The sequence below is a fragment of the Pezoporus flaviventris genome, unplaced genomic scaffold, assembly GCF_033815535.1.
Source record: "Pezoporus flaviventris isolate CSIRO_AGI_PZ_B2104156 unplaced genomic scaffold, CSIRO_AGI_Pfla_v1 ptg000006l, whole genome shotgun sequence".
In the NCBI taxonomy this organism is placed as follows: domain Eukaryota; kingdom Metazoa; phylum Chordata; class Aves; order Psittaciformes; family Psittacidae; genus Pezoporus; species Pezoporus flaviventris.
The window spans coordinates 4,584,432-4,612,262 of record NW_026892554.1 but is presented as its reverse complement, the minus strand read 5'-3'; the positions used below and the strand labels follow the sequence as shown (position 1 = coordinate 4,612,262).

The following is a 27,831-nucleotide window of genomic DNA, read 5'->3' as shown; positions in this document are numbered from 1 at the left end:
ATTGCTTCCTTTGAACACGGAAAATACAGGTAGCGCATACTAATGTTTTCCAACAATAGCCTTTATCAGGGAAAAGCTGTGATCTGGACAGATATTTAAGCAGAACAAAATGCAGGCTCTGCCTATGGCATTTTTATAATTATGGATGCACAGGAGAAGTTAATGTCTGTACAACTTAGAGCAGTGGTGGCAGCAGAAGTGAGATATTTTCTTTTTATCTTTTTTTAAATTCTGACCATTTTGCTCCCAACTTCTGAGTGGCAATTCAAGAAGAAAAAAAAAGGGGGAAATTTGCCATGTGAAAGATGTAATAAGAAGCAAATTCCCACTACAAAAGTCCCATTATTGACGTGGTCTTGTCATTATCATTGAAAATAATCTTCCGGTGTGTTAGAATGACAAGAGGATGTGTAATGTTATTCTGATACAAGAAAAGACTGTGTACATTCATTGATCCAAAGAATTCTAATTCACCCCATGCAGGAAGATAAGAATCACCACAGCAGGCAGTTAAGAGTCCATCTAGCCCCATATCCTGGCTCTGACAATGCCTAATACTTCATATTTCAGAAGAAAGTGTCAAAACAGCAGCTTCATTGTGAGCACTTCTAAAACTGAACAGTATTAATAGTAGATGTGTTCTTATCTCCTGTGCTCTTCACGGCCTGCTGACCATTACTGGCTTCCACAACAACAGTTACCATAGCAAGTGAGTTTTATGGGTGTTTTCTTTTCCTTTTATACATATATATTTATGCATACATGACTACAGGCATGTCTGTATCACAGATAATACATACACGTGCAATAACTGAAATGACAGAAAATCCTAACCTTCTTTTAAAAAGAAATACAGGCTTAAGCAGCTATTTCCAGCCCAGCTTTTTCATTTCTGTTTTAATCACAGCTTGAACTGGTTACTGACAAATTTCCCTAAGAAATGTTTAATTATTTTTAATTGTGGTGAATCCATTCATGGTTTTTAAAAGCCACCAGTTTAAACACAGAGTCCCAGGTTTGGGGAAATGGGCCTCAGGCGTAAGAGATTCAATTTCTTCAGCTTATCAAAGGAAAGGTTTGGGAGGGTGATAACTCTTGGTAGATAGCTAGAAAAGATCAGTAATAGGAATGATTTGACTGCATGGAAATCAGCAAAATTACTTCCTGTTTAGAAACTAATAATGGCTACCTTGAATTAAGACACTATTTCCTTGAAGAAAGATGAATAAAAACCAGAGGTGAGCAGAAAGAGCAGCAGTGTTGCCATGTCCTGGAACCCTTGTGGCAAGATTCAGTATCTTTTGAGGATGCATACTCTGATCCAGTGTTTGTGAGTCTTTGCTTGTACACATGTGAAGGGGAGGAAGATGTGATTCAAAACATCCTGGTCTCCCCAGGGCCTACAGAATGATTTGAGAGAGATTCCGATTCACTTCCATAATGGGACATGCTCATAAAAGATGCAGCTCTACCCTAAGACAGTAATTATAATCAGATTTCATGCCTTGCAGCATCAGCTGGTTACTCATAAATGTAAGAGGATTTTTTTCCCCTAGATTTGTCAGTCAGCTTCCATTCCCGGGGTGTTCTACCTCCCTCCAAAGCACTGGAGGCAGGAGCTCCATGTGCTCTGGGATACCAAGAATATCCTTGGATGACCTGGTGACATGCCTTGCCTACAAGTCCAAGGGTATTCTGGTCATCAGATTTTAGAGCAAGGTTGTAAGGAGCTGGCTTATTTTGGGGTATATTTGCTTTTTTTGGCACCTTCTGCCATCCAGAGTTGATTTCTTACAGCAGCATGTGAGGAGACCCCACCTCCCCACACCTTATCAGTGACGGTGCCCTGCTTTCATTTGTTCCTCTCTGTACTACGCACTGCAGTTACATGATGCCTGAAATACTGGCTTGGCCTTTAAGCTTAAGCAAAAGCATGCAAGGAAAACTTAGGAAAGCTTGTGATATCAGGTTAACTTGAGGAGGTGGACTTAACTCTGGGCAGGTACTACAAAACTCCAAACCCTCCCTCAGAGTTATGAGGGAAGAGGTTCCACGTCATGGAGCATGTGGCTACTCCATAGGAGGTTGACTATCTGAATGGATTTGTACAACTTCCTTAACATCAGCCTTTCTCTTATAACACCTAACAACCTGACATCAAGTGGAAGCATCTCACAACACAAACACATTTTTAAGGACATACTCTGTTTGTATTCCAAATCATGCTGAAATAGCAGTAAAAGCCAAATATCACTGTTTTAAGTCAAATTATGTGTTCCCATCCACAGAGCTCAGCTGCGATCCAACCTGCTTCAGGTCCTACAAGTCACTCATGTTAGCTCAGGCTGCTGACTCCACATTCCATCCATCATAACTCTTACCCTGTATTCCCTTTTGGCATAAAGCATTCTACTACCTCCACTTTCGGCTGAAGTAATACCTTTCTCAAGCCCAGGCAACAACAGCAGCCATCAGAAGTGGTGGTGTGAAAAACAAAGCTCCATGTGGAGCACCTCTCCATCTGCTAACGGCATTGTTGGGCCATGTCAAGAGCCAAACAGCCACAAGGGTGACTGCTACAACTAGATGCTGTCCAGCAAATATGTTTACAACTTTTGGAACTATCTTCACAAGGATTCTGGATGTGCCATCCGTATTTTCTCAGAGATAATACTTGCTTGGTGTGAACTGGTAAGGCCACAAGGCACACATTCCTGTTTACAGGAATGCTCTACAAAAAGTTGTGTTCAGATCCAGGCATGCACTTCCCTTCAGTGTGAGATTTTCTGGTATGAGATTCAGGTTCATCCCAAGTTCAAAATTTTTCAGTTTAAATTAACAAAAAGGCACTTTACAAAGCCCTCAAAACCCTCAAATTACAGCCCATAGCAAGAACCAGCTAAAGCAGCACATAACTAAGAACCCAAATGAATTTGCTAATTCCCCTTTCCCTTTCTGGCTATTCATTCCCTTGAGCTGGAACACCAAACCACGATCCACACATGAATAATGCAGCCTCTGTTTCAGAGTTGATTCAACAACAGAAATCTGTATCCTCCCTCTGTGTCAGATATTTATAGGAGTATTTCTGACCACCTTGCTTTGAAGTCACTCACTGAAATGCAGAGGGGTACACGTTACAATTGTAGGAAGCTCTTCCTCCACAGCAGCACTTCCAGAAGGCCACTCCAATCGTGCAGGCACCACTAACCCCGATAAATCTTTCTGTCCTCAGGGGACACCAGGATGAAGCAATGTTCTAACCACATCCATTTTTCTCTACTCACGCTCCTTGCAGAGCCTGCAATAGCTGTAAACATCCAAAGCCACCCTGAAGCAGTTCTCTGATGCCCAACTGAGCACTGATTTGGACCACTTTTATGTGAGCAGAAAGAGATTCTGCAATCTCATTCACTATATAAATATTTAAGCAAACAACACCTCTCTAGTGTTTTCTTTACTGGTGCATGAAACAACATGATTGTCCATCAGATACCAGGATGCAATCCCAGTGTGTTGGTCTAGGATCTGGTGGGGGGACCCTTGTCCTGTGGGCAGGCTTGCTGCCACCGCCTCACAAGAGTGTCCATCTGGAGGTGAGGGGGAAGGTCCTGGCACTGTGCAGCTCCTGAAAGCAGACAGAATCCCCTGCAGTTTGCACCACTACCTTTTCCTCCATCCCAGCCTCTCAACACAGGGATGAGACACACTTTTCCCACCCCTTGGAAGGTAAGGATAGGGTAGTAGGCAGCTGTAAGAACCAAGAACTCAGTGCATGAGCCTTGACAGTTTGGGCCTCAGTCATCAACCTTGTGCAACCTACTCCTCCTCTGTCCTTCTTCTGCCTCAGATTTCCTACATCAGCTATCCCACTGTCATTTGTGGTTTTCCATTTCCAGACATAACCTTATAACAAGATTGGTCTTCTGACCTTCAAAACGAAGGTGTTTTGTCTGGTGGGCTGTGTGAACAAACACCTGCCCAGATAAAACCTGTGCCTTTAGATCCCTGGGCCTGTATCTCATATTTGTGTTTCTCAATGTACCACATACAGCATGAATCTTAAAAATTTGCTTACTGGTGTTTTACACACTGGGAGTAGTGACACATCAGACTAGCTGGGCACCGTGTTTGCAGCAGCCCTTGGAAAAGCACCTCTGGCTCCCTGAGAGCTCCTATCTGTAAATGTCACTTAATTGTCTAAGAAAAATTTGGCTGACCTTTCAATTACTGGTAATAGAATAAAAGCAATAAAAGAGTGTACGTGACAGCAAGTGTCACCAATAGCCATTTGCTGCCTTCTTGTGCTGACTGGGAGCACCAGGGAGAATTCACAGCCCGCTCCAGGGCTGCTTTTTCAGGACAGCACCAATAAAAGGGCAGGAAATAGGGAAGAAAGGAATCATCTCACATCCCTCCCTGTCCTGATTCCACAAACAAACCCAGAAAAAGGATTTCTGAATATCTGGGAAAAAAAGGTCTTATATTGTGAGGGAACTTAAGAGTCCCTCAGGGTTTTCAAGGTAAACATTGCTCTCACCCAACCGCTTTGTAACATGAAGTAGTTGAAACTATTTGCAGCTAAAGTATAAGGTACATGGGCAAACCCTCCCTACTGTGCAGAGGGAAGGTCACGATGGAGCTTACACGCTGTTCACTGCCGAGCAGAGTCTATCTCATGGCTCCGCCACTGAACTCAGTCACTGTTTTTTTGCCTGTTGTGTTTGGTACTTGATAAGACACTTGAACGGATGTTATAGTACAGCAATCTCAAATATAAAACCCAGTTTGTAAATTAGCTGTTAGCAGCTCTCATAAACACTTCTCAAAGTCCTCCTCCAGCAGCGGAAATAGCTGTTCACGCTAAACTGACAGTCTATTGATTTAAGATCAGAAAGGCTTAGTTGGCAAACTCCTCGTGCTGGTGCCTGACTCATGATTAAGAGCTCTCTCAGTTCTCTTCAAGCAGGAGGAAGACAGCAAATACTGATCAAGTTTTTCACTTCCTTCCCAGTCACCGCTGGGATTCCTGAAAAACAGAGACGACCTTGGCAGAGATCACTGTTGCTAAGACACCTTGGTATCTTGCATGTTCCTCAAACATGGTTATTTATGTATCAGGTCCTTCCTGCTGTGGAAACTTGGAACCTATATGCTAACTTTTAAAACACTTCTGGCAGGTTCAAGACCTGTTAGCCTATTTTCAATATGTGCACTGAAATGAGTTAAAAAAAATGTAGAAACTTACATGTAGAAACTTACACTGTCAGATCCATCTAAATTCAGCGAACTCACCCCAGCAGCCATTTACAAATTAACCAGCAGAGCCAGGACATTACCAGGTGCTGTAGGGAGATGTTCTCCTGATTCCTTCACCTTCAAGACTGTAATTATGGCTGTTCACAGATTTGTGGATGCTCTCAAGTGAGACCCTTCTTTATGTATTCTTTACTCTTACAGGCTAACTTGTGTATTAATTAACTTCTTCAGGCAGCTCTTTCTTATACAGTCCCGAATTAAGTAGCAAGTAAGTAAAATAAAAATACAACTGAGCATGTCAATGTATCTCTTCCTCTTTCACACATACACCTACACACAACTACCCCATCACACACACACACATTGTAGCTGAGTGTTCACCTCCTGTTCTTTTCTTCCAGCTTGTTACAGACTAAAATAGCGATAGTTTCCACCATTCCTGCTACAACTTTACTGCCTTGGTCAGTTAAAATGCCTCATGCACAAGAAATATTCTCAGAGGTGGATGAGAAAACCAATCCCTGACAACTACAAGTGCTGGTCTTTGAATCCTGCTGAAAAAAAGTCTTTTAAAGAGCGAACAATCACCTGAAACAAGTACCACCTGATTGTGACCCAGGGTTCCTATTAACTGTGTCCTCTACAGGCTAATTGTTCAAGTTGTTCAAGCCTCCCAACTCTTACTAATTCTCTATAATGTTTTGTTTCATAAGCAATTGCCCATGTTTATTGATTTCCGTATTTACCTCATTTGCACTTGCAAAGAATAAACAGGAGGCAACATCTGAATGGTCAAATAAAACCAGGAAAGAATCAATTACTTTTATACAGGATCTAATTCATACAGCAAAAAAAGGAGGGATGGGATTTTGTTGTTTGGTTTGGTCTTGTTTGGGGTTTTTTTCCCCTCTTTATCATACTTCCAAAATCAGCTGCAAGAAATTGCATACACACATTGCACCTAAGCAAATCTAGCAAACAAGCAAATATCCAGTAAGCACCTCCAAGCATGTTCTGCTGACTACAAAACTAACCTGACACTTGCTAATGTAAAAAACTGGAAATGAGGAAAAGATTTATGCAAAACTAGGCCATCAAACTGTACTGGTTTAATTAAACTATAAAATAAGATTGCACAATCTTAAGTGCCTTTCCAACCCTAACCATTCTATGATTTTATATACCACAACTCCCAACTGTAATGTAAGGTTTGCAGTGTCTAAAAAAACTCTTTCAAAAAGCACAAAAGGATACCAGTATCCAAAAATTCTTTAAATCTTCAAACAACGGCTTTCTTTAGTTACATAATTCTTCACTATAACAGGGAACCCATGACCGAAAGTCCAAACAAAGCCTACGAATTCACCCCATCTGTAATGACATTACTTCTCTCCACGTTATTACTGATTAACACCGAAAAGTGCATTAACTCATAGCAAACAAAAGGTGTTCAAAAGGCCTACCTGGCTCTCGGCAAGGACAAGTTCTTCACAGAAGTAACTGAGCCCGTGTTTCACAGGGCAGTGTATCACAAAGGCATGCAGGGATTCGGAGGAAGCCTGACGTTCTCTTGTCAGTTATTTAAAAGCCAAGGCTCTGACTCTGGAAGCCATTTCTGCTAATTTTACTAATTGCCTGAGTCAGCCGGGGATCAGCAGGCTGGTGTTTTCCAGAGCTCCAGAGGGATGGAGGAATGCAGGAAGGTGCAGCTAGCAGGTGACTTGGGCCGGGAAATGACTCCTTTGCTACCGAAGATCATTCACCACACACACCTTCATGAGGATGCACTACAGCCAGCTCAGGCAATCGCAGAACATGGCGCTTCCTACAGCAAAACTGATTTTAGTACCTGTACAGTATAAGCAAAGCTTTTTAGGTTGCAGCATGGGTTAGATTGGCTTCTGGCTGGACCTGGGGCTTCTAGAGCTGGCTGTACCCCCCTAGTGACATGTGTGCATTCCTCACTCTTCCTATAGACGCTGGGGGTTTCCCTAAGCTTGTACTTGTAAAAATAACAGCGAACTCTGCACGAATTCCAGTGGATAACTCTTCCAAATATTACCCATGGAGGATCTGTATGGGCAGGCTTACACCATGCTGCTCGGGCCTACCAGTGGTCAGCGCTGCATATCCATCAGCTACATGATCACAAGAAGAGGGCTGTAGAAACAAGCTTCTGACCAGGTTGGGTTACGAAGTGCGTAACGACTCGGTACCGGTGGGTGTGACAGCGGGGCCCGGGAGATCCAGGACAGGCCGCACCCCCACAGCCCGCTCACCGCTGAGGGCGCTCCTGAAGTAACGCCAGGCAAACCGGAGGGGGGGGGGGGAGAAAGGCAGCACCGCGCCGCTTGGCCCTGTTTAACATCCTCAGCCGGCGAGGAGAGGCTGAGAACGAATCCAACGCGGGCCGCACGACCGCGGCGCCCCAGCTGCCCCTCAGCCGCCATGACAAGGGCCGAGGCACAGCACGAACGCACCTCCCCTCAGCCACCGCCCCGCCCCTTCCCCGCCTGTTTATCCACAGGCTGTGCACGTGGAGGCAGTGCCGCGCCATTGGCCCTCTCCCCAGGTAGCTGCGGCCGCCCTGCCAATGGAGGCTCTGTCCACGCGCGGCCTCCCGCACCCGATTGGCTCCGCCGCGGTGATCACGCAGCGTGACGCACACGGAGTGTGAGCCCGCCGAGGAACCAATGAGAAGGGGGGCCAGGGGTAGCCCGCGGCGAATTGTCGGGCGAGGAGCTGGGGAGCGGCCAATGAGGAGCGAGCCGAGGCGGGACTTTCCGCTGCGGGCGCTGGCGGAGACGGGCGGGTTTTAAAGCAATCGTCGAGGGCGGCCGCAGGCTTCCCCCGAGCCGGGGAGCGATGGCGGCGGCCGGGCCGGGCCAGGGCCCCGGGGCCGGCGGGGCGGTGAAAACGCTGGCCCTGGTGCTGGAGGACGAGGCCCGGCGAGGCGGCGGCGGCGGCTACTGCAGCGGGGACACGGTGTCCGGGCAGGTGCTGCTGGAGCTGGCGGGCCCGCTGCCGCTCCGCGGGCTGCGCCTGGAGGCCGCGGGCCGGGCTCGCGTCGCTTGGAGCGAGAGCTCAGGCGCTGTCCCCGGGGCGGGAACCTGGGGGGTGGCGGTGAGGGCGCCGGGCCCGGGGCCGCGGCGGGAGGCGGAGGTGCGGTACCTGGACATCCGGCAGAGCCTCCTGCGGGACCCACCCGAAGGTGAGGGGGGCGCGGGTCGGGCCCTGCGGGGATGCTCCCGCCCGGCCGCCGCAGCGGGGGTGGGACTGGAGGGCGGGCGCCCCCCTTAAGGAGGAAGGCGGTAGGGCCGCGGGGGGGCTCGGCTGCTTTACCGGAGCGGGGGCGTGCTCGGGGGTTGAAACGTGCTGCGGGGAGAACCTGGCACCGGGCCTGGTGCTGAGGAACGGCGGGAGGCCCAGGCAGTGCCCGGCCACCGGGACAGCGTTCCCGCACCGCAGCCTTCACGTGTAGAGCCAGGACTCACCCCAGCTTTGTGCAAAAGGCTGGGACACGCAGGACAGGGCTGGAACGAGAGCTGGAGCTCGGAGTTTCCTCGCTCTGTTGGGTTTTCTGCCGCGGTTTGCCCTTTTATAAATGACATCGGGCACCTTCGTTCTCGCTGTACTCTGTCAGCACCATCAGGGAAGGTACCTGTGGAAGCCCCTCGAAGCCTTCGGCCTTCCTTTGCACTGGCTTAGGAAAGCAGAGGCTCTCTGTTGATGAGTCTCCAGCTGGCAGAGCTGTCACTTAGACACTGCAGTACTACGGCAGCAATGAAGAATCACGGGGAAATGGTGTTTCATTCCGTAAGGGTGAAATGCAGCTCGAGTTTTATCTGTGGGAAAAATAAATGTAGACCTTTAAAACTAGTGAAGCAGTAGAATATATTAAGACTATGTATATTAATAGTATTTCATAATACTGACCTCAAATTGCAGCTTTTTAGCACAAAAATTAGTTCGATTGTTAATTTCGAAAGCAGATTAATGGCCCTCCTGCTGGAAAGGAAAAGAAACTTACTTTATGCTTTCCAGAAGCCATTTTGGATTAGAAATTGGCAGAAGTCCTGAACTGAAACTCAAGGTCTCCATGTTTCCTTGATTTTTCCATTGAGATTGCATCCCAGCATAAATAAAGCATGGGCTCCAATCCAGAACCCACTGGGATCAATTAGAACTTCTCCTAGTCCCTCGCATCTGGGTGTTTTTATACATAAATAATTTATAATAGGGTCTGCTTTGTTCTGCTATTTATGGAATAACTAAAACATACCACTCATTTTTACCCTACAGGTGAGGAAAGCTTAGTTCTTCTCGATGGAAGACATGAATTTCCGTTCAGCTTTCAACTCCCTCAAGAGTAAGTTAAACAATCCACCCTGGAGGGGTTGTGCTGGACGCTGCTTGTTGTGGAACACTAGCTGAATGTCACTGGACTTGCAGCTTTTTTTAATAGCAAACTGATAGATCAGCTTTATATGTCTGTCTTAATCAGCCACCACACTGACAAGTCCCGTTTGCTTCAGTCTCCCTAAGGCCCTGAAAGCACAAGCTGTAAACTGGTAAACATTTATGTACACAGGAAGTGTTGGTGCTTGGAACTGAATGATAAACTGACAGTTCTGCTTTTGTGCCTGCTCTTTTCAGACCTCTGGTGACCTCTTTTACTGGGAAGTATGGCAGTATTGAGTACTATGTGAAAGCAATACTGGAGAGGCCTGCAGCACCTGACCAGAGCGTGCAGGCAGAGCTTCAGGTCATCAGCCATATCGACGTCAGCTCACCAGCTTTATTGGTAAGAGGGTCCCCTCCACTCCTCCTCCCCCCTCCAAAGCCAGCTGCAAAAAAATCCCTTCCAAGAAGCATTCACATCCAGCCTAACCATTTCCATGTTATTCTGGAGTGTCATTTTCTGACTTCTGAAAGCATATAAGCTCCCTAAGCTTTTCTCTATAAATAGATGATCTTAGGTTGTGTGAATAGCAAACAGAGTGGGTTTTTTTTAATACCATTGATTACATCCCTGCTGGCAGAGACGCTCTTGCCAAAAAGTTATGCAGGCTTCAGATGCATAAATAAGGCTTAATAATAATAATGCACAAACATAAAGTAGTTACTCTTACCAGAGCAACTACATTCACAGGGCTGCAGTGTCCTAAACTCTACAATAATAGTAGGTTGAGGAACAGTAATTACGGAAGAGTATTAATCATGCCCAGCCTGTCATTTATGCTCTGGCCATTATGTTACGTATCCTTCCATTTTGCATGTCGTTTTCTAACATTAAGTGTGTGCATGCAGCTGCTTTAGAGATCTTTTCAGTTATTTTCTTATGACAGATTTGGCCACATTATAGCTTTGAGTTTCTAATAATCACTAGAAATACTGTAGAGTAATAAGAAAGATCAGGCATTAAGTAATGAGAAAATAGGCAAGATGGAAGCTAATGAGCTGGATTCTTTTATCTCAACCCATATTATGAAAATAATATAAAATTATACCTTGCACTTTCATGATAGCAACTGGATCTAAATGGTTATTCATTTAAATATGAATGAGTAATTTCTATTTTATTTAAAATGCTAGGATAATTTTAACATTTCATCATGACGTGAGTGTAGCTAAGAGATGTTTTGAGCAGGGTCTTTTTTTCCCTCTTTATATGCTTACATTTTAATCTTTAGAGAGAACTTGGAGAACTATTTTGGCTGTGACATCTGCAAGCAAATACAGTCTTTATACTCAACACTGTATGTTAGGAGTGTGAAGACAGCACATCCAGATACAGTGAGGATAGAGTAGACTACTGGTTACTGCACAGGAGAGGGCTATGGGGCATGTAAAGTAGGCAGTGCCTGTCTTAATGAAGGCTACCACCAAAAGAAGTGCAAAGTATCACACATTCTTCTTGAACTTCATAATTCTATTGACTGGGCACCAGTGCCAGTAAATAAGTAGCTTGAATGCTACTTTGGACCCTGACATGTGCATTTATAAGTTTATTTTAATTATATGACATTTACACTGTATATTTTTAATGTGACCATCCTCCAGGGATAATTAAGCTGGTTTTTGTCATGAGCCTAAATTTTTGGGGGGTTATGTGGCTTGCAAGTTATGAAGATGCATCACCTTAACCTGGTGTGTCTGCATTTATCCTTTCTTCTGAAGGATACAACGGTAAAAACAATTCACCTGCTTAACTATTAGTTGCTTGCAGCTGAAGTTAATTCTGCATTCTTCTGCATTGAGGAACAAGGGCATAAATACTGCAGTACTCCATTAGCCCTTTAAAAAGTCACACCTGTAGAACTGGCTAAATCAAGCTTTCTGAAGCCAGATTACATTCCATTGCTCTCTGTGTTACACAGTTGGTGGGGTCTAAATGCAGACTGGGATTCTAAAATAGTCATATATTCAGACAGTCAAACCCTGGTTCCACTTTCTGGTGGCAAAACTCCAGTGCATTGAGTAATACAGCAAGTCAAATGCAGTGGATTTTAGGGCTAGACTGCAGTGATCGAGATGCATAACTCCAAGTGATTGGTAGCTTCATGCCCTAAATGAAAAATACTCTATATTTTATAGACACCTGTTCTAAGAAGTCAGGAGAAGATGGTTGGCTGTTGGTTTTTCACTTCTGGGCCAGTGTCTCTCAGTGCCAAAATTGAGAGGAAGGGATACTGTAATGGTAAGAGTAGTTATTATATCTCATAGGGTTTTTTAATCTCTGAAAGCCAACACTATAGCTAAAATAATAGTTCTGTTTAGTAGGTAGTAAACTGAAATCTATGTGAACTTGCTTTAACAAAAATCATCTTGCCTTTCCCCTTACTCTCCCTTTGAGAATACTATTTGAAAGGAAGTCTCCTGTTAGTAATGTTATGGAAGAGCCATGTACTTTTGAGTGTAAAGAACAACAAAAGGCTTTAATTTGGGATAAAATACTTAACCGGGGACATAATCAGGTGTTTATGTCCTGTTTGTATAGGTTTACACTTCTGTAAGAATGAGCTTAACCAGCTTCTTTGTGATCTTGGTAACATGAGCTACATTGAGGAAATAAAGCATTCTGAAATTCAGTTAGTACTGTGTAAGAGGAAGATTGGCATGTAATTTTGCAATAAAGTTTTTATAGCTGCTTCATATTATGCTTAATGTTTCAAAATTAATCATTGTTTATATATAAAATGTAGTAGGTGGCTGTAGTTCTGCCTGGATACCACTCTGCAGCAAAAAAAATAAGCCTAGCTTGAGGAAACTAACAAGTATTGTTCTCATAACATTGCAGATGATGTACGTGCTGCATAACATGCTTTGATACTCCCAGAGGAAAGTTGGTAAATACAAATTATTCACTGAACTTTCTCTGTCTTGAAGGGGAAGCCATTCCAATCTATGCAGAAATTGAGAACTGTTCCTCTCGTTTGATTGTTCCAAAAGCTGCCATTTTCCAAACACAAACTTACCTGGCCAGTGGGAAGACAAAAACCTTCCGTCAGATGGTTGCCAATGTCCGAGGAAACCACATTGCCTCTGGGAGTACAGATACCTGGAATGGGAAAACTCTGAAAATCCCACCTGTATCCCCCTCTATACTTGACTGCTGTATTATTAGAGTAGAATATTCATTAGCTGTAAGTATGGCTTTTTATTACAAATGTGCATATTCTTGACTATTGAGTTGGGGATAGAAGAATTTACAGAGCAACTGTTAAGAGTTTGAATTTAGGAACAACAATAAATATCATACACCATAGAAGTGAGGGACTGAAGATCAAGAACAGATTCTGAAATGGAAAGATAGGGATAATGGGTCAAGTGGAAGAATCTTTCTGAGAAAGAAGCAGCTTAGTTTAAGACCTGCAGAGGTTATTAGAGGAAAGTAGTTCAAGCTGAGTGGGTTCCTCTAGTGATTTGATTCAGAAGTGGGAGGATAGAACTGAAAGTCAAGTACATAATTATTTTTGTCAACCTTTCTTGTGTTTTTTTTTAATGCTACCTAGAGACAAGGTACAGAAAGAAGGAAGTTGCTGGAAAATAAGGAGAGCTGCTGGAGTATCAGCTAAACATAGCCGAGAGGAGAAAACCCTGATTTCTAAGCAATCTGCAGCATAGGGCAGTAGGGCAGCTTCTAGGAGCAGCAATTCAGTTGGGTCTCATGATGTTTTTCTTCTTTCATTTGGGGGTTGTCACATAGGTGTATATCCATATTCCTGGTGCTAAGAAACTGATGATTGAAATGCCTCTGGTGATTGGCACTATTCCATGTATTGGATTTTCAAGCAGAAACTCCAGCATTACCAGCCAGTTTAGTATGGATATGAGTTGGCTGGCACTGACCATGCCAGAACACCCTGAAGGTAACACCTATTGAAATATTTGTAATACAGCACAGCACTGTCTATGTGGAAGGGTAGCAGTGCAGTTTAAAGGCACTACTAGAGATGTAGGCCATTAAACTATGACTCAGCGGAAGTGAGGCACATAAATCTAAGTCAAGATCCAGAAGGATGGGTGAAGATCTAACTCCAGCTTTTTTTAAGTCTCTCTTTACCCCTATCTATTAGCTGAGTCTTGAAGTAACTAACTTCTGATAGTGGGAATTCTGTGTTGGAGGTAGAGCCTTAAAGTTAATCATTGCTGAATATATCATGATAGAACACATTTTGTTGCTGGAGTAGCCCTAAGAGCATCTGTAGTATTCCTGCTGAATCACCTAAGCTTACTAAAAACATAGTTCTAGTTATTTATGAGTATAGTGCACTTCATACAATTTGATAATAGTTGAATATTTAATACAGTTTTCATGGTCTAGGATGCTGTAATCTGTTGTATCGCCGTGAATGAATAGTCTGAAATCTGACAGTAGCATCTCTTGTGTTTCAGCACCACCAAATTATGCTGATGTAGTGTCTGAGGAAGAGTTCTCCAGACATGTTCCTGCTTATCCACCACCAATAGACTGTGAGGAACAATTGTGTTGTCCTGTCTTTGCTTACATACAAGAGTTCCGGTTTCAGCCTCCACCTCTTTATTCTGAGGTAAAAAAATAAACAGCAGGTGCTGTTTTATTGTCAGATGGCAAAAAAAAGCCAACCCTGTATAAAGAAATGCAAATGTTACAGGCAGTAATTGTGGCCTTTCTTCTTTCTGTAGATTGATCCACATCCAACTGATGTAGAAGAAATTCAGCCCGTTTCATTCATGCTCTGAAGAGGATTTGTAATGAGTACTGTTGTGATGAATGTCTTAAATCTTTTTGCTGCTTAAGCTGATAGTGCAGCTAAAAAGGAAACAGTTTTCTTTTCCAAAACTTAAGTTTATCTGCAAGAAAGGCAAAGGACAATGGAGAGGGGAGGTATGAGCATGTCTGGTGATGGAAGAGAATCTGCTGGATTAGTCTGCACAGAGGATATTGTGGGAGCAGCTCTGCTTGGGATATTCAAGGAGTACCTGAAAATACCGAAAGCTTTCTGAAGAGTGGATATACATAAAGTATGAGGAGGAGATGCAAGCATCTTCTGAAGAGAGAATGTTTTGTTTGGAACACTTTGGAAGAATTTACATCATTATGTTGTGAACTTCCTTAGAAGAACTTACGTTGTTGGACAGAATGTGGGTGAGAAAACATTTCCAAAAGAATCCAGTGTTCAAGGGGCTTCAGTTGTGCACTGTCTGCATCCAAGAAAGGAACACTACTAAATCATGGAGTGAAGTCTTCGCTCTAGCTTAACTTTGTATTTCATGAGAACCTGGCCTTCTAACAACTGCCAAGTGGTACTATTTCATCATTCATAATGATCCTAAAGACATCATGGATGACAGAATAGCTATACGCAATATTATGAAGGCAGCCGTGTATTGAATGAAAGACGAAAGTATGCAAAAGAAAATGGAACTTCAATAAGAGCTTATGCACTATGCTTTCTTTCAAGGGATTTCTTAAGGGAATTATTCTAGCCTCTTCTACTGTGAGTTCTTTTTCTGCATCTTAAGCCTATGGATAGCATGACGAGGGGAAGCATGGCAAGGGAGAAGCCTTTCGCCAAGAGCAGGTATATTAGCAAAATGGACAATACTTATTTATTCAGAAGCCTTTATAAGCCTACCTCTGTTTTGGATATTTACTTATGGTCAGATTCGAGACCAAAACAAGTCTTGCTACAGCTCCAGTATACTTCAAGGTTCTCAACAGGACCCTAAATGGTTTCTGTGGTTAGTGACTGAGATAGGAGGCGTAGGGAGAGGTGTAAATATACCCAGAATAGACATAGCTTATAACTGAAGTGAAAGCAGACATCAGGGGAACAAAATCCTCTGGGAATGGCACAAAGCTTTTCATTCCTCCTGCATTTTTGTCTAGAGATCCATTGTCAGGGCTGCACTGGTCCTCCGCTATCCATACTGGGTTTTGTTAGTGTGTTTCCTTGTTTGTTTTTGCTGTTTTATTTTGTTTTGGTGCAATATTTTAATGTTTTCTTCCTCAGGTCATTTAGAACAGTGAGAGTTTGTTGCTGCTAAGGGTGAAGGCACAGCATTTTACCAAGCCCTTCTGCTGCCTTCATTAAAAGTAGAATGTTTGCTTCCTGCCAAGCATCAACTGGGATAAGTTACGGCACCATCAAGAGATCACTTAAAGGAGTAGAAACACAGCATTCTTGATCCGCGAGTTTACAGTCAAGTGTTGAAATTACAGGGGATTTTGAACTACTCAAACTATTCCATGTGTCTTACACAAAGGTTTGGGGTCAAAACCCGGTACTTCATGTGGTGAAACATTGTGCTTTTTGGTAACTGCAAGAATAGTAACTGAGTTTCCTTAGCTTCACCAATAACTGCAGCTTAAACAAGTTTAAATGTTTTTTCTATTAAATCTAGCTTCATTTCAGAAGCAGGGATTTTCTACAGGCACACACAGATACATACGTTGGGTCTCTTAGTATACCTTCATACACTGTCTGATTCCTAGCACTTCACCTCAAGTCACTTTTGCACCAGTGTAAAAGACACGCTGAGATGCACGTTTCCAAACTCATACTGCAGTTACTGTTTTCATGTGCAACTTTAAGTATTGTCCTCTACAGCAGATGCAGCTTTAACCAAAATGGGAGTACACGTGTTAGAAAGGTCACTCTAAAGATCAGTATTTACCTTAAGTCTCGAGATCAGATCTCATGCCTTTGAGTTCATGATGGCGTGCCCATACAATCAGTGCAGGATTCCCACTCACATCACCTGGAAAGGGAACAAGCGTATTCTCCTTAAACAGATACCATTATAGTTATTTGGGAAGTCATGTGGCTGTGTATTAATTTGCATGTTAATAATTCCAAATATTGGCTTAAAGAACATTAGGTGCTTCTTTGGACTGAAACACCTGATAGGTGGTGTGTGCTACCTGGGATAAACATGGTCAAGCAAACAAGAGCATGAAGGGTAAAGATGTGCTTTCCCCCTTTTCCCCTTAAAATCTTTGAGTTGTTTTGTATTATTTGCAGATAAACTGTGGCCTTAGATTGTTTGCTGCAAAAAAATAAAGACAACTAGAATGTGTTTCTTAGGAAGCACACGTTGCCCTTCAAAGGAGGGGTGACAACAAGATTAAGTTCTGCTCTCTGACACTTGGCTTAGTGCAGAAATTGATCCTTAAAATAATTACTGTTTGCACAATAAGTTCAATATGCAGGGGCTTTGTTTTGATAACTGTGAAACAGTTTAAAAGAGACAAAATGAAAAAATAAGAAAAACAAAAGCTGTTTAACCTACAGGAACATGATTGTATTTTGTACTAATGACTGAGCCCTATGGGCTCTTTGTTAATAAAAGTGTCAAACCTGCCTTGTGCTCTTCATCTCTGGTCCCGTATCTCTAGGCTAAATGGCTGCAGTGTCAAGAAATACTTGTCTTCTACCAGCTGAGCTCATTCCTTCCTGATCTGGGAGCTTTGCCTTTCTCAGTCACTGCTTTAGGTTCTTGAACTATCCATAACCAAGAATTGGAACAGATCTATCAAACCTGTCCTTCCACTTACAGTTCCTGTATACCAGACAGGACCTACCTGTGGGAATAGTGCCCATAATGATTGAAGTGGCAGGATGTGCTCTAACTGGATTTCTCATTTTGTGTATTAATCTTACAGGGTATTTGATTGGGTTTCCTTTAAACAAGATTATCTTCACAGTGTACTTGATTGATTTAAGTACATCAGAACAACCTTACAACCATAGTACAGAATGACTAAGGCAGTGTACCTGCCACTGTGGGACACCAGACAAACTGTACCTACCACACAGCTCACTGAAGCCATAAATGAAATGATGAAATCTCTGTCAGGGTCCTGCCTCCCAAAGATCTTCTTCCTGATTCCACTTTCAAGACAAGAAACCTTGGAAAATCCAGGTGGAGATGCTGTTCAGGCCCTGGCTCCTGCAGAATGGGTCGTAACTCCTAGAAAGGAAAATGCTGAACATCAAATTCTGGTCTTGAACTGGTAAAAGGTCTCTTACTCAATGATGCTAAAATACCGTATTGCTAAGTTCATGGTCTCAATTCCGCTTCATCCGCTTTTAAGTTTCATAAGGAAATTAATTGTCCTTAAAAATACATTTAGTCTTTACACAAGCAGTAAATGCTGTGCTCTGCCACAGGGACAGAGCAGGTACTGCAGGCTTGTGTTCGCAGCTCCAGTACTGCTGATATTTGCATGGGAACACAACTTGCAGAGGAAGAGCTCTCACTTAATCAACTCCCAGGGCATGTTCCACAGCTTTACCGCCAGATTTGAACACTGAAAGAAAGCATTGAGCTCATTCTGTAAAATCTCTGCTGTATATAAAGAAAGAAGCGTTTGTGCAGTGTAATTTGCAGCCAAAGTAGATATGAAGACAGTCAACTGCTCTACAATCCCCCCAAAAAATCTGCTGTAGAAATGCCTGTTTTCCAGTAAAATTCCTCTGATTGTCAGTGCTCTCCTTAGGGGAATGAATGAGCACAGGAACACAGAAACCAACTCCTGCATTTTCTAAAGCTGATTATATGGCATGTTAACATCATCGTGGATGGATAGTAGAGGCTACTACACAAAGAGCTAACTAGGTCTGTGATGAACCCAGTCATTCACTTTAAATATTAAAACTTTCTGTGTAGCATAGATTCATTCTAAACTATGTAGTGGTCATAATTCCTAACCTAGTGATCTTAAATGAAAGTACACAAAAGCTGTACTAGAACATCACCATGTTACTGGCATTTCAGGACACCAGTAAGTCCGAAACCCATAAAGCACAGTTCTACGTGGAATGCAAAATGGCAGCTCAATTGGACTGCACTGGAGGAGCTGCTTGTACCAGCAACAGGCTGTGGGCCTTCTTAGTTACACAGGACAGACTCTATCTGATTAAGTACAACTGTAAACCTCTGAGCCCCCATCCCTTCCACAGAAAAGAGGAAATCCTTCTTAGTTTTAGCTTATAGTCAACTACCTGGCTGCCTGGGGGCAGAGGAAAACGTGAAATGCAAGGTGAGAGTATGAGGAAGTGCTCGACAGACACCTACAAAGAGATTGCCTCAAATAACCTGCAGAATGCAAAACAGCCCCAGAACAGGTTTACACAAATGCACAAGAGAGTTGCTGTGTCAGTTGATGGCAGGGCTTATTATTTGTGGTCTCAAATACAAGTGACAGTGGTCAGATTAAGGATACCTTAAGTAAGTATCATATCAGATATATTTTTACTTAGCACTCAGTGACTGTGACAGCCTAACAAAAACCATCACCCAAACATCACACCAGCCCTTCTGCTTTGCCTCTAGCTCTACTCAGTGTCCCAGACCTTGCTTGACACCCTGCTCTCCCCTCTCCAGCAAAACAGCTCCTCAGTCATCAATGGATGGAAGTCTCTGTAGGCTCACACAGATGGGAAAAGCAGCACAAAGATACTTCACATTAAATAGAACAGAGGTAAAAATGAGAGGCAGAAGCAGTATGGGGGTGTGCGATGGAAGCTGGAGGAGTAGGGAAATGGAGCGGGTGTGGGAAGGAGAAGCAGTTGGTGTCAGAGGACGCAAGCACAGCAGTGAGCACTCCTTTGGGAGGGGACTGAACCTGAGCACCAAAACCAACCCCTCATCTCCAAGTACTTTTACTGGCAGGACTCGGTATCCCTGTGGTGACACACTGCACAGACAGGACGTGGATCTGGAGGCTAAACCCAGCCAAGTGGTTTTGGCTGTGAAAACCTCTCATTATTTTACAGTGCCTTGGAATAGCATCAGTCTCCCCATAAATCATATGTTGGGCACAAAGAGGTGGCTTCCCACGACTGCCACAAACAACAGGACGTGACTGTACCTGTATTTCAGTACCTCATTCTGTGATATTCATACACACACACTAAGGCTCTTCCAAAAATGAGGAGCGTATCTTGCCTGCGTATAACAGCAATGTCTTACACATTCACTTCAGCAGATCAGACTGTGATTCTCACCTAGCCTGTTGTACACATGTTGCAGTGCCTGTGTGCTGTGACCAGCGGTACCTCAGGGGAAATGAAAGAGTAAGTGTAAGAGCTGATAGTGGGAACTGAAACGTGGGCAACAGGGTAGTGTTTTGACTGCAAGGTCTTAAACAGGATTGTTGCACACCCAGAAAGATCCCAGGTTTCTGTGCAGGCAAGTCCTAGTTGATGTCACATCTAGAGTCAGGCTGTGCCACAACCTATTAGACCACAGCATGGGGAGAAAGTGCTTCTTATTGCTGAACTCATTAGATCAATGCACAAAAGAGAGCACAAGTGATAAAAAACTCACATTTACATTTCATTAATTTAAGCCCTGAGGTGCTTTTCACCTATGTCTTAATGTGATGTGACCAATGCATTAGCCTTAACAGATCCAAAAGATACTAAAATGGAAAATATTCTGCTGTCCTGAGAGTAAAATGAGAGCAGAAAGGAGAAAGCATTAAGTGATCTGACAGATTCTCATACTACAGTGTCCTGGAGGAGAGGTTTAGTGTCTGTACAGACCCATCAAATTGTACCCACTGTGTGCAGGGCTGGTACCACTTGCCCCAACAGCGCACCTCTCCCTCCACCTGTAGATCCTGGAGCAGGTTGGCCTGATCCAGGATCTGCAATGCAGCAACCAGGAGCAAGATCAGAAAGAAAAGCCGTAACATGAAGGAGCCCTCCCAGGCTGCAGCCAGTCCCTCTCCCATCTCCCATGTGCTGTCAGCTGCAGGGATGGAGGTTACACACAAGCAGCACAACCCACTGCTCTGACCCTGTGCAGGAGTCTCACACATCAGGGGCAAGGAACCCGAGAGGTCTGTTTGCAGGTGGTGTTAAATAGGAAGGTCCCTGGGAAGGGCAGCTTTGCAGGCTTCTCCCCGTGTGATCCCACCTGCCATCGCTGCAAGAGGACTTTACACTCATCCAAACAAATTAACGATTCATTTCCATCCCTGACATGAAGATTAACCCTGCCAATTAATTCCTTAATCTCTTGCTGCCGACAAGGCTCACAGTTGCCATGTGCATGCTTGTCCACTGGGGCCTGAAGCAGGGCCAGTCTGTTTAATTAATGCTGCATCCAGGATGTGGTGTAGCTGATATTCAAAACATATTCTAGATACACAAACCAGAGCTGCAGCTTTAGCTCACACCTCACTGATGCGCTAGACAGTGCTTGATGGGTACCTAGAAAAGGGCTTATGGCAGCTTTCGCTGTGTAAAGGAGATATATGAACCAATATAGAGTCATTCAGCCAACATACAGTTATAGAAAATGCTTCCTGATCATTTTCACAATAGACATGAATGCATTACAAGTTCAACAAGATTTAAAGGGGTTTTAGGATGACTGTAGGAAATATTTGAAGTTTATGATGAGACAGTTCCGAGGAACTGCAGCCTCCTGCTGAAACACAGGCACACACCGCTGCGTTGGGAAAGGTGCTCACCCAGGTTTAGAATCACAGAACAATTAGGGCTGGAAGGACTTAAGATCTGGCAGAGCAGAGTTTCTCTCTTATTTTGCAGGTTTGTATACTGAGACAGAGACACAAAGAAACAAGGGACAAGACTGTGGTGAGATCAAGCAGCAGGTCTGCAGGCCCACAGGCATGTGGGTACTTTTATGCCTGCAAAGCATTAAGAGCCACGAGTGCAAAGTCAAACCCCAGCATTTTGCATGTTTCCAGTAAGCAGCAGGAAAGGAAAACTCCACCAGACTATGCCAGTGGTCTTCCCCCTGCCTAAAATAACTGACATGACACTGGGGTTTGGCTCAGTGCTGGAGGGAGAAGGGGCAACCACGCTGCATGCAGAGGCTGCTTCAGGAAAGGGAGGTCAGACGTGATCTGAATTGACAGGAGCTGGGAAATGTGTGAAGTGCAATAAAAGGGGAAAGTGATGCTCAGTCACCTCAAGGGCTCTTTGTAAACCAGCTGTAACAAATTGGGTCAATTTTCCTTTGTTTCTATAGGTTTTGCCATATATAATTAAGAAGACACAGCCCATTAAGTTGCTTTACAAAGTTAACTAATGCTCAATAAAATCTATGAATAATATTAAATTAAAGACTACTACTCTCTGGACATATAAACCAGGAAATTGCGGGTGTATAAAGTAAGCAAGCAACAAAACCCCCATCATTCAGTTCCTGTTACAACTCGTCCAGCGGGTGGAACAACTCAAGGAATCACAGAACTACAAGGAGCCTATGGATTGGATAAACACAGAAGGTCAACGGTGTTTACAGAGGAGGACTGGGAAGCAGGCAGTATACCCACTGGACAGGACGCTCTGTTCCACACACAAGTTAGGAAATGCCTGGTTTGGGGCTTTGGCTGGGGTTCTGTTGTTGTTATTGTTGTTCTTAACGTATATGGGCTCAATGCTCAATTATACACCCTCAAGCCCAGGCAGGATCAAGGTCTCCCTGATGCAATAGCCAGGCAGGCAGAGTGAAAAATAAAGCGTGGGATTCCCTAAGGACCTCAGCTCAGCAGCTCCTGATGAGGTGAGAGAAACATCCACTGCCTGTGAGGGGGAACAACATTTGATGCTACAACTGCACGTACCTGATGGGAACAACCGCCGTACGGTACCCACTTCAGAGGTCACACTACGGAGGTTCTGATGTTCTATCTTCCCTAGTAGATCCTCCTTTTAAGACATGTGGCAAAACCAGGGAAGGTTTGAGGACCGGAGGAGTCTGAAGCACAGATCACTGTTCACACAGTACAGGTGTCTTCAAAGGCACTGTGTGTGTCCATGGAGAATGAAGTCTTTGTGTCCTAAGTGTTTGTTTCCACAGGGTTTGAGAGAAGGACAAAAAAGCTCCTGGGATCTCTCCTATGGGCTGTTGCTGGTGATGTGGCATTTCAAGCAGGACTTTCAGGCTGCCCTTGTTTCCTTCACCTTCCTTGGTGTTTTCTTCATTAAATCACTTGGTACGGATTCTCACTGGGATCTGGGGCTATTGGTGTGTGTGGCGGGGGGTTAATTCGCTGCTCTCTACAGGATTCTTTAGCAATTCCTTGCTTTCTGAGGTTTCACACTTTCTTCTAGGAACTCCTGCTATAAATAGGTCTTGGGTGCGTGCCAGGTATGTACTTTTTTCCAGGCAGAAGCCCAAGGCAAGCAGTGAAACACTTAACTATCAACACGGAACACCGCAGAGTGTACTGGTACATCAACACACCTACTGGTACACGGACACGGGGAGAGGGTGGTCATCTGTCAGGTATGTACTGTGGGAGTTGGTAGCAAAGCCCAAGCAGTGCTAAGAGCACATCCTTCCCTCTTGTATTCAGTTTATGCTTAAAATAGGTATTTATCAGATGCAACCTTTTCAAAGCCACACCAAGGGCTGGCAGAGCTCAGAGTCCTGCTCAGGCCACGTGCCCCCACCTCGCACCACCCCAATGCAAAGCAGCTCCATGAGAACTCAGCCTCCCACTTCTGCTCAGACCATGTCCAACCAGCAACCATAGCAATCATTTGCATCTCCTGTCATTAAGCGGCCTGTCTGATCACAGCCAAGCAGCCCTTATGGGGATCTGGCACACACGTACCATCCAAGCATGTTGGGAAAATGACTTCATGGCTATTTAGAGAGGATTCCCATGCCTACAACAGTTCACAGTTCAAGGGGATCCCCCATCCCTGCCTGTACCACACACTGTTAAACATACGCTGCCAGAAAATTGCACTTTGGGAGGGGAAAAGCAGAAGAGAGAACGGCGTGACAAGAAACTCAACATCACCCTTGGCCTGGGATGTTTTCATTCAATGCAGGATGGCAATCCAGGATGGACCATCCTCTCGTACTCTCCATCTCTTCAGAGTGGTGCCACTTTTCCCAAGCACAAGCTGGAGCAGGCAGCAATCCCTCCTACTCCTTCAACTTAACTACTCCCTTCTTTCCAGACAACTGCAGCCAATCACTGTTATCTTGGCTACACTGAAACTACAATCCCTGAGCAAAGACCAGCTCTCCTATTGCCAGCCCCAATTGTCCAATCCTTCCCCCTCACACCTAGATTGTATTGATCTGAAAATCCCTGCAGAGAGCAGGGGGAGGCAAAGAAGCAGGAGGGAGGCGGGGAATGCAGCTTCCTGTGCTCCTCGCACAAGCATTTGCCGTCACAGCTCTCCTTGCCAGCTCAACTCATCTGAGCCAACAGTGGGATGAAACCAATCAGGCTGTGTCCCAGGCTCTGCTGCGCTAAGTGAGAAGCAATCCTGCCATTGCTGGCTCGCATTCCCAGCTCCCTGGCAGGCAGAGCTGGCGGGAGGCACTGCAGGATGCCAGGAGATGTCCCTTCTTGAGTTACCCACCGCTCCATCAGCAGCAGGGCAGCCCTTCTGCCTGGGGTCTGGCACCAGGACACGCAGCTCATACACCACAACCACTGCTCCTGTGCCAACACTTGTTTGGATAATGGTAGTTTCAAGCTGACGCCTGCAGAGATGTTTGCATTTTGCTTCATGCACCTCAGAAGTGTTTTCTTTTAATAGAGCTCGCAGCCTGGGATTTTCCTGAAATACTCAATGGTTTCATGGCCTTGCTTCTAGGAAGACTTTTTTTCCCCTTGAGCAGACCTCAGTGCAGAGTAATGTGTCCCTTGTTCTCTTGAAGACCTCAGGCTTTCTGGGCTCTAGAAATCCAGATGCTGGTTTTCGTGCTCTCACCCCCTGGCATCCTCTTCCTCCTCTCATCTCTTGGCAATGAAATTGAACCAATTTGCAAGAAAATCTACTGCAGACATTATTGTTTTGAGCTGAGTGGAAAACTCCCAGTTCCTTTTGCTGTTGCTGGCTTAGGAACATTTGTGGTTTCTGGCATGTCCCTAACAGGTATGAAACTTGTACAACTGCTGAATCATGAGCTGTGCAGGGACTGATGCAACACAGCACGCAGTCAGCTTCCAGAGGTGGCCCTTGGCTGAAGATTCACTGGGAGGAGGGAGAGATGAACACCAAAACCCAGCGTGGGGAGGTGGAGGTGTGGGCTACCGGGAAGAGGTGGCCCCAGCCAGGATGGGGTGTGTGGCTCATGTGGCTTGGCCAGTGCAGGGCTGGGCAGAGCCACTGGGGAGGAAGGCTGATTGTAACACGGCTCCTTCCCTGTGTGATGGCTGCAAAGGGCAAATGGTGTCACACCTGTGTGACAGCCCACAGCAAAGACAATGTCACTGTTACTCACCCAAACACACACGTGTAACATCCCACTCTATCACCCAACCATTCCTGGTCACTTGGAGCAAATTATTAACTAATATAATTAGAAACCCTTTCTACAAAGGAAAAAGGCAGGGTAAGCAACATTGGGTTTGAGCAAAGACACGTATGGAGGGAATCTGGTTTTCAGCATCAATTCTCTAATAGCCAGAAGGACCGGCTCTGCAGAAAGCACTGGAGAGCAGCAGCTGGAACTCAGAGCTGCTTCTGTGCCTCTTAAAGCAGAAAGGAAGAAATTGCTCCAGACAGACCCTACCATTGCTAGGCAGTAAGGCAACATCTGGGCAGCTGTGCTGGTTTTGGCTGGGATAGAGTTATTTTTCTTCATAGTAGGGGCTGTGTTTTGGATTTGTGCTGGAAAGCGTTGATCACACAGGGATGTTTCAGTCACTGCTGAGCACTGCTCACACAGAGCCAAGGCCTTTTCTGCTCCTCTCCACACCCTAACATCAAGCAGGTAGGGTGTGCACAAGGGGCTGGGGGGGGTAACCCAGCCTGGACAGCTGATCCCAACTGATCCAAGGGATGTTCCACACCATGTGGCATCATGCTCAGCATGTCAAGCCGGGGCAAAGAGGAGCAAGGGGGGACATTCCGAGTGATGGCACTTGTCTTTCCAAGTCATCATGATGGAGACCTGCTGTCCTGGAGATGGCTGAGCACCTACCTGAACATGGGAAATGGTGAATGGATTCCTTGCTTTGCTTTGCTTGCATGCTCAGCTCTTGCTTTACCTATTAAAGTGTCTGCATCTCAACCCACGAGGTTTCTCACTTTTACCCTTCTGATTCTCTCCCCAGTCCTGCTGGGATGGGAGTGAGCAAGCTGCTGCGTGGGGCTGAGTTACCAGCTGGGATTAAACCAGGACAGCAGCTCCTGTTGGGGAGGCACATGCAGAGATACTCTATTGGATGAGCAAGGCTGCTGTCTTTTGAAAGGATGGAGGTGTCATACAAAATGATCAGCACCATAAGAACTTCCTGGCCATGATGATCTGCTGGTAATGGACCGCAAGTATGCGGTGGAGTTTGTATGAGTATAAACAAGCAGCCTAGTAAATTTATGCTGTGTTAGTCATGACAACAGCAGTCACAGCCTATTGTAACATAACCAGCGTTCATTAGGTGCTTCCCTGTCATCTGTATGAGTAATAATAATAATAACAACAATTAATACTTCAAACATGAACAAGTCCATCCTGCTCTCTTAAAAGCAAAAATATTGCTGCCCTTATTTTAAGGATGGGAACCTGAGATAAGCAAAGAGAGTGACCTAATCGCTGTTGTTCTCTGGAGGACATGATCACTTACGGTGTTTTGGCGCCTGGTTCATTTAGGTAATTATTTTTGTGATCCACCCAGAAGTAGAACAACAGAGACAAAGATTTGGAAATGGAGAACAGACGTAAGACCATGCTGCTTTGTGGGATCCTGGATACTCTGCCTGAGGGCAACAGATACAGGAGGTTTTGGACAGAAAGGCAGAATACCATGTGTGAATGCATCCCGCTTAGATCTTGGCTCCAGACCTGGTGGGCACAAATGCACATTTTCACACTACCCTAAAGCTCTTGGTGTCAGGGACAGACACAAAAAATGGGGCAAAACTTTTAACATTGGTCTGGAATTTAGACTCTTGGGTCCAGAACAAGACTTGGGGTCACTGGGGCTGGATCTGGAAAGGACAGAATGCCACCCAGCTCAGTTCCCACAGCTGGCATGTGAAAACACATCCCACCAGGCAGAGTCGAGGCAGCAGTCACCAATCATTCCATACTTCTAGTAAGCCTGTCCTGGAAATCTCTCCAAATATTGCTTACCAATCAGTCTTTACTACAACCTCCTTCTTGTGCTGAATTCACCAAGCACACAAGTTTGCTACCACTTTTACCTACATCACAGTTATTTCAGATGGTAGAAACTTCTGCTTTTAGCTTCAGACACCCAAACACAATCCTCTTAGAAGAATCAAAAATACCCAAATCTCCAAACACTCACTAGACACTACACTAATTGTCTAACATATCAGTCCTAGAGTCAGTCTAGAATTAGTACATATCATTTTCCTGGGGATGCAGAAGTCGCTGGACTTCTAATTCCCTACCTTGCCCTCTAGCACCAGTGCAGAACAGGGCAGAGGTCAGAAGCTGCACTAGTTTCTGCGTAGGGAAGGAACCACTTCACTCTGTGCCTGCACCAGTCATATTTCAGTGACACTGGAGGCTGCCAAGCTAGAGAATCCGCAGTGAAGGAGATACTCAGAAAGATCCTGACTTAAACCAGCTTACTCCTGACTCCGCTGGGAAGGCCATTGCTTTTCACCACACCCAGACCGAAGTCAAGATCCTGCCAGGGCGACAGGATGCAGCTCACAGGGATGTTTCTCACATGGGCAGTTTCATCCTCACGCTACGCTCAGTCATCCCCAGAGGTCACAGCAGAGATCTTGATGCTGGCATATGACAAAGACAGGCAGCAGCTCATGGAAAGATCCAGCCTCTCCTTGTCTGCACCTTTTCCCATTCACACCTATGCCCTTACTTCAGCCTCAGGCTTAGCAGACAGGCAGACAGCTGCCTGGTTATCCAAACAAGTAGCCCAGGCAGCAGGATGCTTTACCTTGGCACACGCTGCTCCAAGATTTGTCAATAGTATCCAGGAGGTTTCAAAGCTCTTGGGTTTTGCACAAGAGTTTGTGAAGCTACAAGAAGCCTTTGAGACCACAGCCCTTAACAACTCAGCTCAACCATGTCCCTGTTTGCTGACCAAAACCACAAAACATCACTACTGTCAGCTATGTACATGTGGAGCTA

At 44.8% G+C, this 27,831-nt stretch overlaps 1 protein-coding gene and 2 long non-coding RNA genes across 3 annotated transcripts in view; 1 reads left to right on the top strand and 2 right to left on the bottom strand.

The window, feature by feature from the left end:
* The window catches only part of LOC133265833 (uncharacterized), a 40,816-nt gene extending 33,409 nt beyond the window's left edge, over window positions 1-7,407 (bottom strand). The window contains exon 1 of the long non-coding RNA XR_009742127.1: window positions 6,723-7,407. This is a non-coding gene — a long non-coding RNA (uncharacterized LOC133265833). The remainder of the gene's footprint in view (window positions 1-6,722) is intronic.
* A 535-nt stretch (window positions 7,408-7,942) lies between these two features.
* ARRDC4 (arrestin domain containing 4) lies at window positions 7,943-17,109 on the top strand. The gene is made up of 8 exons (XM_061446709.1): window positions 7,943-8,470; window positions 9,562-9,628; window positions 9,916-10,063; window positions 11,857-11,959; window positions 12,649-12,905; window positions 13,469-13,631; window positions 14,158-14,312; window positions 14,428-17,109. The coding sequence occupies exons 1-8, from the start codon at window positions 8,125-8,127 to the stop codon at window positions 14,482-14,484; spliced, it is 1,296 nt and encodes a 431-aa protein (XP_061302693.1). The 5' UTR covers window positions 7,943-8,124; the 3' UTR covers window positions 14,485-17,109.
* A 357-nt stretch (window positions 17,110-17,466) lies between these two features.
* The window catches only part of LOC133265836 (uncharacterized), a 105,167-nt gene continuing 94,802 nt past the window's right edge, over window positions 17,467-27,831 (bottom strand). The window contains exon 6 of the long non-coding RNA XR_009742132.1: window positions 17,467-17,718. This is a non-coding gene — a long non-coding RNA (uncharacterized LOC133265836). The remainder of the gene's footprint in view (window positions 17,719-27,831) is intronic.